The sequence below is a fragment of the Mya arenaria genome, chromosome 9, assembly GCF_026914265.1.
Source record: "Mya arenaria isolate MELC-2E11 chromosome 9, ASM2691426v1".
NCBI lineage: Eukaryota > Metazoa > Mollusca > Bivalvia > Myida > Myidae > Mya > Mya arenaria.
In genome coordinates this window covers 71,905,276-71,919,277 of record NC_069130.1, presented here as the reverse complement: position 1 = coordinate 71,919,277, position 14,002 = coordinate 71,905,276, and the positions used below count along the sequence as shown (strand labels likewise).

The window sequence follows — 14,002 nt, the reverse complement described above, 5'->3', positions numbered from 1 at the left end:
CAAGCATGGCTTAAAGCTTGAACCTTCCTTGTGCGAGCTATTCAAAACCTCAGTAGAATAGCTTGGGCGTGTTATTAGTCATGAAGGAATACATATAGATCCTGAGAAGACTTTGACTGTCAGAAATTGGCCAGTGCCTTCCAACATCAAATATCTACGTGCTTTCCTTGGATTCACAGGGTACTATCGCCGTTTCGTGAAAGACTACGCCCAGATAGCCCAGCACTTGAACAATCTCCTAGAAGGTCATCCTACATCCAAAAGGTCCAAGAGGTCACACCCCAAAGTTTCTGTTTTATGGCAGTGGGGAGAAGAACAACAACATGCTTTGGACACTCTGATATCTAAACTTACTGAATCTCCTATCCTTGCTATTGCAGATTTCTCTCTTCCCTTTGCAGTTCACTGTGATGCTAGCACTCGAGGCCTTGGTGCAGTTCTCATCCAAGTCCGCGATGGTGTTGAAAGAGTTATTGCATATGCCAGTAGAGGTCTTCGTCCTGCTGAGAAACATTATCCAATCCACAAACTTGAATTTCTTGCTCTCAAATAGTCAGTAACAGACAAATTTCATGACTATTTTTATGGCAATGAGTTTGTTGTTAAGACCGACAATACTCCTCTCACGTGTGCATTCCTCTGCTAAACTTGATGCTGCACAGCTAAGTTGGGTGGTTTCTCTGTCTACGTATAACTTCTCTATTCAGTACAAGTCAGGTTCCACCAACTTGGACGCAGATGGACTCAGCCGTCAACTGTTTTCTGATGCCATCGACACCATTTGTGCTGCTGCAGTAGATTCTATTTCCTCCATTGAAGTTCTTGCCTCTACTCCAGTTCAAAATGATGCTGGTGAAGATGTTGAATTTTCAAATGAATTTCTTCAGGTTCCATGGTTTAAGGAGCAACGTGAAGATTCTACTTTATCCCGTGTCATGGGCATCATGTTTGGCCATTTTCAGTCAGGGGAGGAAAGTACCTTAGAGCCTCCTCGAGTCCAGAGATTACTCCGTGAAAGGAAACGGTTGGTGATGGAGGATGGAGTTCTATATAGGGCTGCCACACATGATGGCAACTGGTTGTTCCTTCAGCATATCGGAATATTTGTTTCAATTGGGCTCATTGTGATGTTGGCCATCCAGGTAAAGAGAGGTCTCTCTGGTTAGCCCGCCAAAGGTTTTATTGGCCTGGCATGGAGAAAGATTTTGACTCAATAATTAACTTCTGTTTATGCTGCGTTTGTCGCATAACACAAGTCACTCATTCCTCTCAACTTGTCCCTATGGTAATTTTTGTCCGATGCAACTTTTAAAGATGCTTGGTACTCTGGAAGAATATCAGAAGGCTGATTGGAAAAGTCACATTGGTCCCCTAGTCCAAGCCTACAATTCTACTATATCTACTAGATATGATTCTACTTCTTTCTCTCCTCACCTTCTTTTTTTCGGTCGTCATCCTTAACATTCTATTGACTCTTATCTACCCACTTTATTCTGGATATCCCCAATCCAGATGTTCCGGTCTTCAAAGTTCAGCAAGAATGTAGGAAAAGTCCAGTTAAAACTCTTCATAGAGACTTTGTTCTTGTATTCATTTCCATTCCTCTTGAAAAGTCTGTCCATACTCTTGCTCATAGGAGAAAACCGCCTACCAGAGCTCTTGTTGTAGCAGATACTGACGATGATTCTGATTCGTCTTCCTCTGAAACCATGCCTTCTTTCTGCTACATCATTCCTCAGCGTAGACTACCTAAACTCGCTCGTCTTCCATACTCCAGCCCTATTACTGTCGACCCTACGACTCCTTTTATGAGATCACCTTCGATAGATACGAATCCCCAATATTTTGCTTCTCTTGATCCTATTCAAGGTTCATATACTAGTTCTGTTGCCCCTGAACAACCGCAGCCGAGGCCGAGACGAGCCAGGAAACCACCTGACATATATGGATATTGAGTTATTCGTCTAGTTCCCCTATTACAGTTGTGAATGCATTGGTCGTAAATCCATTCGAAGAGTTTTATTTTATTTAGTTTATCTCCTTAAATTTCTATGTTTTCATATACGTTTTTCCATTGTGAATTATATTCAACCTTTAAAGGTTTAATTGACATTTTGTAGTATTCGTGTGTATCATTTGTTCAGATTGGTATCTTTTGTAAAAAAAAAAATTACTATAATATACAATGTATTGTCATGTCTGTACTATTTATAAAAGACATTGAGCGCATTGTCGAGTAGTAATAATCCCATAAAATGTAATTGAATTTCATTCGTAAAGTTATTTCTGTGCCTTTAATATTTATTTTAATTCAGATTTCATGGTGTCCATTTAACTTTAAATTTTCTACACAATTGCCTTATTGTTCACTTCAAACATTATTTTCTTATTAGTATGTGCTATTACGTTTCTATAAATGTTTGTGCCTTTTGCTTCATATTGCAATTATATGCTTTGCTGTGTTTTCTTTTATCTTTATTTTGCTTAAATTGCAGCAGAGATTTTCTGTGCTGTGTTATTACATTTCACTGTGTATTTTCCAAATTCACTTGGAAAAATTAGATTATTCTCATTTTTGTTCTATGTAGCTTAAAAGATGCACAGATTTAGCAAGTGTGTATAATTAAGTATTTCAATTAATTAAAGTCAACGAGTCATAACCTGCTGTCGGTTTCGTTTATAAGGGCGACAACTGCTATATCTTAAGTTACAGTTCATACAACAATTATATCCCATATTTATCATGACATTGCCACTTTTCCTTAATGCTATTCGTTGTGTTGTTTAAAATTCTGTAAGGAAAAGCTACTTATCATTTGATTAGTTTCCGGATTCATCTAAGTAGTTTTAGTTATCTTAATAGGAGACCAGGGGTGTATGCTTATGGTAAATTCACATTTCGTGAGAAATGCTTTCCCGGGCGGATTAGCTTGAGTGTGAATACTAATTATCCTGTCATGGCAGTGAACACTTTTTACTAACATAATTGTTTTATTCACGGTCTATCACAATTTATTTTATCTTTTGTCCCTTTCCTTTCTTCTTTATGTTACCTCTCATTTGCTTCTCGTAAGAGACAGATCATTATTTCTATACTAAACTTGACTAAATTATAAAAACATCATAGCTGTCCTGGTAAGCCTCTTTATATTTTCAAATGTCTTAATTACTATTTAGCATGTCGTTCGTAATTGTGTATTTATGTATTTTATATTTGTGAAATTATTCTCTTCATAATGTACTTCAAATACTCTTTGTTTGTTTTAGGTTTTTTCTCCGTATATGAATAAATATCGAACCCATCATGGCGTTTACTAAGTAAATAAGCCCAAGGGTAACAGATAAATTATTTACATAAACGATAACAAAGATATTGAAGTTTTGAAAGACTTCATAAAGACAAAGCTGTTTCCAATGTTTACAAAATTCTAGGTTTGTATACGATTATTCTAGTCACCTCGTCGTTAACATTTCTTGTGTTTGATTTCCAGTTCATTAGCATGAAACGGAGCTGATAGTAGGTTTAATAAACGAATATAACGGATAAGTGAAAATGAAGATAATCAAAATGCGTTTCTTTCTGATTTTGCTAATATTTAGTTTTGTGTTTACTTGTGCTTTGATTCTGATTCAGAAAAATGATATTTTCCCTAATATTACATATGATTCATATGGATGTTCCATACCAATTTTAGACCCTTTCGATAGATCTCTTCGTGATTTTTTACCAAAAGCTGAACCGTTAGCATGCAAATCGTTCGTATTTCTTATATACCAGTTGGACAATAATACTTTAGCGTTTAATCAAAGTGCATTTCGTATTGCAAATGTTACACAATCTACTTTGAGGTGCTATTATCAGACAATATTGCGCGTTGACGGTGATAAGGATGTCAGAATGAATAACACAATTCCGTTGGAGTTACCAGCAACGCTGCCGTTTGACGTTTACCTGGTCACCTGCCGCAACAGCTCTGAAGCAATTATTTACAAGAATTTATTCTCCAATATTTCACCAACGTCCGTTCATCGCGACAACCCAGTCAAAAAGGAATCACCACAACACTTGAGCGTCATCTTGTTCGGTATTGATTCAGTATCGAGGTCATCCGCCATTCGCAGACTCCCTAAAACAATGGACATTCTAAGAGATATGCAAGCCTACGACTTTAAAGGACATTCAAAGGTTAGTACCTTGCGGGGTTACATTATGCATTTGCAGAGTAAATCTTATCAAGATTAATTAATTGCTTCACTAATCGTTTAAGAATGTATTTCGGGTTTTCTGTTGCATACTTACGTTAAGGTCACGCTAAATAACCTTAGGACAATATCTTAAATGTATGTCAGTTATTTTATCATATTATGTTTTAAAACGGACCTAGTTGGTTTACAGTTTATGTTTGCTTCTAATGGTCGGGACACGCTTCGCCTCTATAGAGATTGAATTTATACATAAAAATGTTGTTTGATACTTAAAGCTGATTGATGAGAATCAATATTTTAGTTTTTGGGTTATCTTCCCGCCTCTTGTAGTCCGGCCCATTTTTGTGGTGTTCCGAATGCCGAGGCTTGAAACGCTGTATTCCAACAAAAGATCAATTATAATTCGGATAACATATCGATCAAACAAATATAAATTTGTCGCGAATCATGTACCATTTAAGAAAAATATTTATACATTTATCTCGGTGTTTAGTACCCAGAGACCACTTCGCTAGATATACAGCCCACACATTTACCGTTAGTAACGTTGATTAGATATCACCTAATTGTTCCAAAACTGAAGGAAGAGCGATAATGATTCAAACGCTATGTCATTTCACTATGATAAAAACATTGAACATTTACAATTTAAACGCCCTAAAGTTCATATTGTGGCTTATTTAGCAATTATTTATTGTTAAACATTTTATGAACGACACATCTTAAACATGCTTCGAATGCTAGTGTCCACATATAAAGGTATAGTTGGCTGTTAAAATGGTCACAAAAGGAAAATTTCTGATAAAAACTTAATTTCTTTTTGTTTAAATTTCTGTTCTTGATAAAAATACTATGTATATGAATTATTGGTTAAGTACGAAATCATCGTTATATACGTCGCATTATTTGCTGGGTTATTTTCTGTAAGTATTTTGTGGAAGAAGGAACAAGTATCTATCTTGTGGAATTGTTAATCTTAAGGAAAATCGGAATTCATTATTTTACCCTGAGGTTTGAATGATAAAAATGGAGAGAATGATGAGTAATCTACATGTTTACAACGTTGAGCGGCTACTGAGTAAACAGTTACTTGAACGTATTTAACCCTGTAGTCAGCAAGGCAATATCGGATAAATATCGATAAATCCGATATATTTTTCTGACTTGGAACTCGATAAGGTCTCGCTTGAGCTGCTATCGGGATGCTTTTAGTTATATTCTAAGATAGGTCTTCCGAGTTGTAACTCGGGGAGCTTTTGTCCGATTATCGCCGCACTTGCACAAAGTGTATGGGCATCTTTTCTTACACAAGTTCGAGCTCTTGCATTTCGTTTCTTTAAGTTCACATTTTAAAGAAAGGTCAATTCGATGGAAGTATCTTGTGACTTTTTACCGCTCTTGTTGTATATTTATAGGTTGGAGAAAACACCTTTCCTAATATGATACCGCTTCTGACTGGGTTGAACGAGTCTGAAGTAGATTTACCTAATATGCCATACATGGACACACTACCCTTTATGTGGAATAATTATTCTAAAAAAGGCTATGCAACGTTTTATGCTGAAGATACGCCGTACATGGAGGATACATTCAATCGCGTTAAAGGAGGGTTCCAGGATCCTCCCACTGACCACTACATGAGACCATATCAGCTAGCCCTTAGAAACGCCAAAAAAATAAAATATCCATATATTAGCTATAATTGTTATAATGGTATGTCACGGCATTCACTACAAATCAATTATCTGAAGCAGTTTTTGGATCTATATAAAGGGAAACGTCGTTTTGCCTTGTCCATGATCAACGTTTTATGTCACAACACTGAGAAAAATCTTCAATATGGCGATGACGATTTGCATGACTTTCTCCGGTGGATGGAGAATGAAGGACATCTCAATAATGTTGTTTTCATCATCTTTGGGGATCATGGAAATAGACTCAGCAAAATAAGACGTACACCTGTCGGCTATTTAGAAGATCGCATGCCATTGCTGCAAATGATTATACCAGAACAACTCAAAGCAAGACATGCGACGGTACATGAATCGTTGCTTGCGAATACAAACAGACTAACAACCCATTTTGACCTTCATCAAACTATAGTTGACGTTTTGAAACAGAGATTTTCAAGACCATCTATTGCTTATCATGAAGGCAAGGTTCGTGGGATAAGTCTCTTCCAGACAATTCCCTTAGCAAGAACTTGTAGAGATGCTTGCATCCCGGTTACCTATTGTGTCTGTGACAAAATAATTGAGGAACCAACTTCGCACGCTTTAGCAAAAACAATGTCAGAAACAGGCGTACAAATGTTAAATCAAATCATGTTCTCAGAAGATCGATGCGCTAAACTAACATTCCATAAGACTACTTCTGTTCGAAGGTATTTAAGGACAATCAAAAAGATAGGTCGCATACGAACGGCTTTTTCTCTTTTTTTGGATGCCGAAGATTCAGACATGTATTTAGTGCAATTTCAAACAATACCAGGATTTGGTATTTTCGAAGCAACTTTCGGCGTTTTTCAAGATGGAGGTGTACGTGTTGAGGGTGACATATACCGAGTGAACATGTACGGGAACCAGTCAGCATGTGTACAAGACTATGAAATGTTAAGAACGTACTGTTATTGCGTGTAGATACATCGTTTCAAATAATAATACACGTTTTTTTTTATTTACATTAAAACATACATATATTTTTTTAATCGTATGCTCTCCAACAAATGATGTGTGAAGTATAATGTTTAAGAATGATTTAATCATTAAACCTCTATACAAATCAATACTCAAAATGGCTTCGACAATATGTATTTTTAAGTTTAACAATGATGTATGGCGTATATGTATTGTTGTTTGCTTGTTGTTCTTTTGTGACTTTTCGTTCAGTTGTTGGTAACACGAATGCAAATATCTTTCTCAAAAAAATATCGATTACCATAAGGGCGCACCAAATTATTGCTTGGAGATTGTCGATCACTTGGACTTCTTTCAGCATATGAGCAAATTGAAACGAACAAATGAACCTCGCTTAAAGTAGATACATATGTGGGTGTATTTCTTAGAACTGTCCATTATTATTATTATTATTATTATTATTATTATTATTATTATTATTATTATTATTATTATAGTTATGTTCTCATGCACACGTTTTAAATGTAATATGAGTCATCTTGATCAAAATTGTACAAACGCATTAGTTACACAAAGAAAATACAGTGGTCAATTTGTTTTACTATTGTTTCAGTACTGAAAGGTTTACGGCTAACCGGGCGTAGATTTTACAAAATCAACAAATTAATCAGTTTTTTGCTCCTCTTTGTTCATCCATTGTATTTCGAGAAATTAAACCAAGGATACATTTTAGATAATCATGTAAGTCATAAAGGTTTCTTAAACATCGCAGTTATTAAAACACCGTGTTGTTTACCTTTAACATAAACTCACATTTATACCAGTACACCCATATATGCACAATGTACATGACATCAAAAGCCCAGACTAGGAAGAGTTACCAAAAACTCTATAAATATCCCGTTTATAATTATATTTATAATTTTATAATTGATATAGCACACATACCTTACAAACTACTAATTAGCAAGTAGCAAATGGTTCTGTCGAAGATTATGCTGTAAATGATGAGTATGAAGCTTGTTGTGGAGTTTTGTTCGGTTCTTCCATGTTTCTTGTTTGTGATTTTTTGTTTGTATGTTCTTTGTCTTTGGCGTTTGCCCGGTGCCATTAAACCGGGTTAATGTTTTAAACTTTTTGCTACTGAGCTAGTTTCTGTAGTTTTTCACTTAAGTATTCACAGAGTTATCAATGGTTTGCCTACATGATACCGGGAATTCTGGTATCCTGAAAAATTGCTATTTTCGAACAATATTTTATTGCTTAATTCTGTCCCAGAGCCGCAGGATTTTTTCTAAATACATCAGGCTAGGGTGTTACAGCCATCAAATAATCTCAGAAAGAACACATCAAAAAAGTTATGGTCAAAGCAATTTAAATATCAGTATCGAGCAAAACATTGGTATTCGCAAATTTCTGAAAACAAATGGCATCTTACCAATACAAAGACCAGTTGGTTTCTGGGATACATCTGTTTAAAATCACCACACTGGTCACTGATCAGTCGGATAACGGATTCGGATATGGTAACGTAATATGCTGTGTTGACGCACGGAAAAGCTTCTTGTGATTCGACTTTAGCGATATTTTGATAAACAGCCACAAATTAGAATATGGATTAGAATCTTTTGCGGACTTTCAGAAAAATCGGCGTTATCGCCAATGTTCTTTTAATACAAATGAATTTATCAATATGATTTTTTTCAACGTCTGTACTTAATAATAACCTAGGTTTTTGAAGTCAAACAAATGCATTGTTAAAAACTGTGCCCGTATATATGCATGTTTATGCATAAGAAAATAATGTTTATGTTTTTATAATACATACTGAAGAATAATTGCACTAAAGTGAAAAACAACTAAGTGCATTTGCTTGGACCCATTACCAGTGATAGGTGATTCCATACACAGATACATTGTTAAATCGTTTTAAATGTTAAATGTTTGAGACATTGTGCAACTTGGTCCCTTTGTCATTGTTTCATCACTTCGATAACAACAATCATATATTTAAAATATACATATAATGGCCACCTTATATAAGAACTTTTAAGACCCTATTAATACTCTACTAAATCCCATGTATGTCATGCATTATTGTCCTTAAAGAGTTAGTTCTGTCTCTGAAAAAAGATTGACAAAAGCTCAGTCGTGATTTTTTAGAGTAAGGGCTTCATCGAGCCTTTTTCAAATGAGTATATACCGATTGTTAGGAATCATCCCCTATCCCAAAACCCAAACTTTTATATTTATATATGTATCAATATAGTATTCCTTTCAAACATGTATTCCTTCTTTGTATATATAAAGTCAATCGGTATATAAGTGTATTTTGATAAAAATCCAGTTTTACGACAAATTATATTTTTGGGCGGTCCGACCCAAGGCATTCTTTTCTTATTATCTTATTTTTGTTACTCTATTTCGTTTAAATTGTTACAAATATTGAAGCAGCGGAAAATTATACATAAATATTATGATATATTTCGAGGTATAAAATTTCCATTTATATTTAAAACACATATTTTCATAATAATCACCCACCTTACATAGTATCAAATGTTAATGGGACCAAATACCTTTAATTATTTTCAAAATATAATCCTATTATTGGTCAAATAATGAATTGATCGACGGCTAACGACTGGTCATTGTAGTTAAGATGGAGTTTCGGCAGAATAAATCCGCTATACAGCCAATGGGCATGGACGGGCATCAAAAACACAATTATAAGACCATCATAACCTCAAATATATTTTCAAAACAAGTGTTGTTGTTATTTTTTATTTTCCACCAGAGATATCGGAGGCAAAATGATTAATTTATCCTGACTTCAAACTCATGACTGGCTTCGATAATAATAATCGCAAGATGCCATCTAGTTATGTAAAGAGGCATTTGTGTTCTTCGGAGAACCCCAATTATGGTTGTGCATCTGCAACAGAGCAGTTTCTGAGCATAGTTACAATCAGAACGCCAAGAAGCAATGTTTTCGGTATATGAGTCGATACAGCGACTGAAACGTCTATAAGAGAACACATTTTCCATCTCAGTTAGATTCGTTGATGAATCGGGTGCAACACCATTCGTTAGAAAAGAATATGCTGTCTTTGTTAAAGCCGAAAGTACGAAATGCGAACATAGCTCATATCTAACTCTTAGCAAACTTGAAGAATGCGGAGTTGACGTCAACCGATTAAGGGCTCAATACAATGGTTGAGCTAACATGAGCGAAAGGCAAAAGGAGTTCATGCAAGAATACGACAGGCTGCCCCTCAAGCGAGTTAAATTCATTGTTAGGCCCACTCCTTGGATCTTGCTCTTGTTCACAGAAGCCAAATACTGGCTGTAAGGACGGACATAGTGCAAGGCATTGCTTTTGCATTTGATTTTTCTGCAAAGCGCCTAAATGCATATGACCAAGCACTTGAAAATGATGTCGACATAAAACAACAAATGAATGAGGATCAAAACTCAAAACGCTATGCGAAACAAGTTGGTGAAGTAGTGCAGATGCTTTATTTACGTTCAACACATAATTGTTTGTTGGCGAGCACTGACCAGAAGTGCATCAAGAAGATGGTTATGAAAGACCAACCAAAACCTTGCCTCCATTTTAGGATTCGAATTCATTCTAGCCCTTGTCGCATCCGAGTTTATACTAAGTGGCACTGTGACTCTGACCAATAATCTCAAGGTAAAGTTGTTTTCGATGATATGTACAATATGAATTATACAATTCTAGCAAAGCAAGTAAATACATAAAAATAAAATAAAATAAAAATGAATACAGAAATAACAAATAGATGAATTATTAATTATAACTGAAAAATTGAATACATAGATAAATTGTATAAATACCGACATGTACATAAATAAATAAATAAACAAAAAACAAACCAAGACGCAAACAAATAAAATAAAACATACATTAATCTCTTTATTTGAATTCAGGTTGTTGACTTTGTCGAAGCCATGGTTGGGGGGTGTCTACGTGACGAACGAGATGGTGACATGGTATGGGATGCCTTCGATGGAAAAGTAACAGATATTCCCGGCAGTTTCGATGTTGAGCCCTATATACTACGTCCGGCTGAAAGACAATAACACAGAGCGAACCCGCCGACCGAAGCTCCATCCGTCTACTTTCATGGGATGTAACCTGATTATTTAGTAATTAAGTTATCATTTATATTCGATTCGTATAAATGTTGGTATGTTAGACCTAAATCTTCAATAATTCATGCTTTCCTATTTTGCAGAGAACGGGCTTCCGTTTATAGACCACCTGCTGACATTGATGGACGAACGACTCCTTTGGAACGAGTCTGCTTTGTAGCGGGATTTCATTTGCCAACAGATTTGTCGTCTCGCGTAAACAATTGAAAACTTTCGCGTTAAAGAAGCCATTGTTGTAAGAAAATGCATTGGTTTCACGAGAAATTTTAAGACAGAAGTAGTAGTAGTAGTAGTAGGTTTATTCGGTAAAAAGACATGAACATTACATGGCACGTCATAATGCAGACAAATTACTAGTATAACATATCATTATCAATGCATAGACAATAGAAACCATGAAATGCACACACAATACCAAGGATGACACAAAAAAGAGAAAAATTATTTTCACTTATTTCCATTGTGGTCCTTGAAAAATTGGTGGCAGTAACCATGGAATAGTCATGTAGTTTAGCAAAATTGTTAAGTACAAGGATAATAAATCTAGACAAGTTATAATCTTATATCACAGATAATTAATTGCATAAATTATATCACAGAACTCATTAACATTATTACTCTGCATTCATAGCCTATTACACTGCATTCATGGCCTATGCATTGTAACAGAAGACTTGAGATCATAATGTATGGAATAAAAAAATGCCATTCAAAATGGCAATACTGTAAAGCAATATTAATATCACAATGAGATATGATAAGATATAAGGAAATACGTGTGAATAAGAACCCTACATGCTAATAAAAATGAAATTATTATGATAGCTAAAAATAAAAATTTATTCTATTAATATCACAATGAGATATGATAAGATATAAAGAAATACGTATGAATAAGAACCCTACATGCTAATAAAAATGAAATTATTATGATAGCTAAATATAAAAATTTAAAATGATCTTTAAGACTGCAATAGGTACTGTTTGATGGCAGACTTGAAATGGTTAGGTTTTGAAATATTCCTTATATTTTGAGGAAGACTATTCCACAAATTTATGCCATTATTTGTGAATGTCTTTGCCCCAAAACTGCCAACCTTAGACTTGGAGAAACGACCAGTGTTAACAAAGGTAAAACTATCCGCAAAATGATCAGACACTGGCTGAGCTACCTTATTAGACCTTGTACAGCAACCGTGCACATCACTTAGCGGTTTAAAATGTTCACCAAGATACTCAGGGGCAAGGCCATTCTTTATCTTATGGACATGACAAAGCATAATTTGCTCTACCCTTTTTGACACGGGTAGCCAACCTAAACTTAGAAATTGCTCTTGACTAACATGAGACATGTTATCCATCTTTAAAACAAACCTGATCATCTTATTTTGGGTAGTCTGGAGTTTATTTTTAAGTGACTGGGTAAGACCTGGATACCAAAAGGAACAAGCATAGTCATAGTGGCACTGTATAAGGGACATAACCAAGAGTTTTCTAGTGTGCATATTTAAGAATTTACTTTTTCTGTATAAGAACTTCAAGACAGACATAGTTTTCATATAAATCTGACTTCATCATTAACAAGTAATTGCTCTTCATTAGGTGCACAAGGTCGTAGCTAAACAATATCGTTGGAACATAATAGGAAACAGTGTTCATACTCTCCGAATCGAGGAGAATGTTTTTCACCCCCAAACATTGAAGCAGAAAATTGTATTTCTTCCCGATATATTGTTTTCTTCCGCAATGCCTTCGATTACATACTTGTTTTGTGCCTTAATAAATGTTAACAAACTTCAAATTTAAAAGTTGTTTCGTTTATAGTATAGGTATTTTCTATTAAATTAATTGCAATTGCAACAACTACTTCCATATACTATGGAACTATTTTAAATGGACGTACTGCTCGCGCAAATAGGAATAAGACTTAGCGGTTATGCCGCAGTTACTTCCCTTCTTAAAGAGGCCACTGAAGGGAATCGTCAAACAAGATTGTTTCCAGCTGGGAAATATATTGAAAAAATAACAAGATAAATGAATGAACTAAAAAGAAAATTTACGCCACTCGTGACCATTTCTGTGAGAAATAAATTACGATCCTGAAATGAATGCAACAAATATCCTCTATTTCTTATATCCTTGTTCATTTAGGTTTATCAGAAACTGTTATGATACTAGCAAATTGAATTAAACATTCGTCAATTTACATAACCTAATCTTAGGCACTTGTCGGTTACAGTTTCGGGCCACTCACAATGTTTTTTGGATTCGATTGGTATTGCCTGTGAACAGAAATGTAAAAATGTATAAACCCATTTTTCCTGTCTACAACCTTTCAACCCTTTTAGTGCCATCTTGATAAAAGTAGTAACTAACACAATTGGCGGCACTAATAAACCATGTTTTTTTTTTCTCTCAGGAAAATTATCGACAAGAGTATACATGTAATTCATTCTAGAACTTGCTGTAAAAACAAGTGCGTTTGTGTTATGTCCTTATGCAAACCTGTCTACATCAAATTTTCCCCAACAAGCAGTAACTGAGTGAATATGCCACAAGCATCAACATCACTGATTTTATTCACCTAATCTAGTCATAAACTGAGATGTGGGGCCATGGATACAATCTGACCAACACAACAGGCTACTGTTCTGACATGGATTACACAGTTATAGACCATAACAAAAAGGTTTATGAACCTTGAAAGCAACATCTTGTAATGATGTCTTCTTCATGGATCCTTTCTCACTTACAATATGAACAGCTTTGATGTCAGAATATCATTTGACCGCGGATGACGTCAACTTGATAGAAAGAAACAGTTAAAGGCCTAGTTTAAGGATTGTTTGGCATGACAATCCCCTGCTGTGCATCTCCTGCTAATTGTACTGATGTGACAGTAGGGGCCAATTTTCTGTTTATTTGTTTATTGGCTCAGGGCCATTTAGGGTCCATTTCTATAATAAAACCTCCAAACCTGC

The 14,002-nt window shown here is 35.2% G+C and overlaps 1 protein-coding gene across 1 annotated transcript; it reads left to right on the top strand.

Annotated features, from left to right (window-relative positions):
* Positions 1-3,898: 3,898 nt before the first annotated feature.
* On the top strand, positions 3,899-10,949 carry LOC128246349 (uncharacterized). Its single transcript, XM_052964538.1, has 3 exons — positions 3,899-4,186; positions 5,622-6,800; positions 10,797-10,949. The coding sequence occupies exons 1-3, from the start codon at positions 3,899-3,901 to the stop codon at positions 10,947-10,949; spliced, it is 1,620 nt and encodes a 539-aa protein (XP_052820498.1).
* The last annotated feature ends 3,053 nt before the right edge of the window (positions 10,950-14,002 follow it).

What these genes read in the sequence shown, in the direction of transcription:
- LOC128246349 (XM_052964538.1), top strand. Translation starts at nt 3,899, where the DNA reads ATGAATAACACAATTCCGTTGGAGTTACCAGCAACGCTGCCGTTTGAC. An exon ending in ACTTTAAAGGACATTCAAAG is followed by an intron (nt 4,187 to 5,621) that starts GTTAGTACCTTG and finishes GTATATTTATAG; the next exon opens with GTTGGAGAAAACACCTTTCC. An exon ending in ACGGGAACCAGTCAGCATGT is followed by an intron (nt 6,801 to 10,796) that starts GTACAAGACTAT and finishes ATTTGAATTCAG; the next exon opens with GTTGTTGACTTTGTCGAAGC.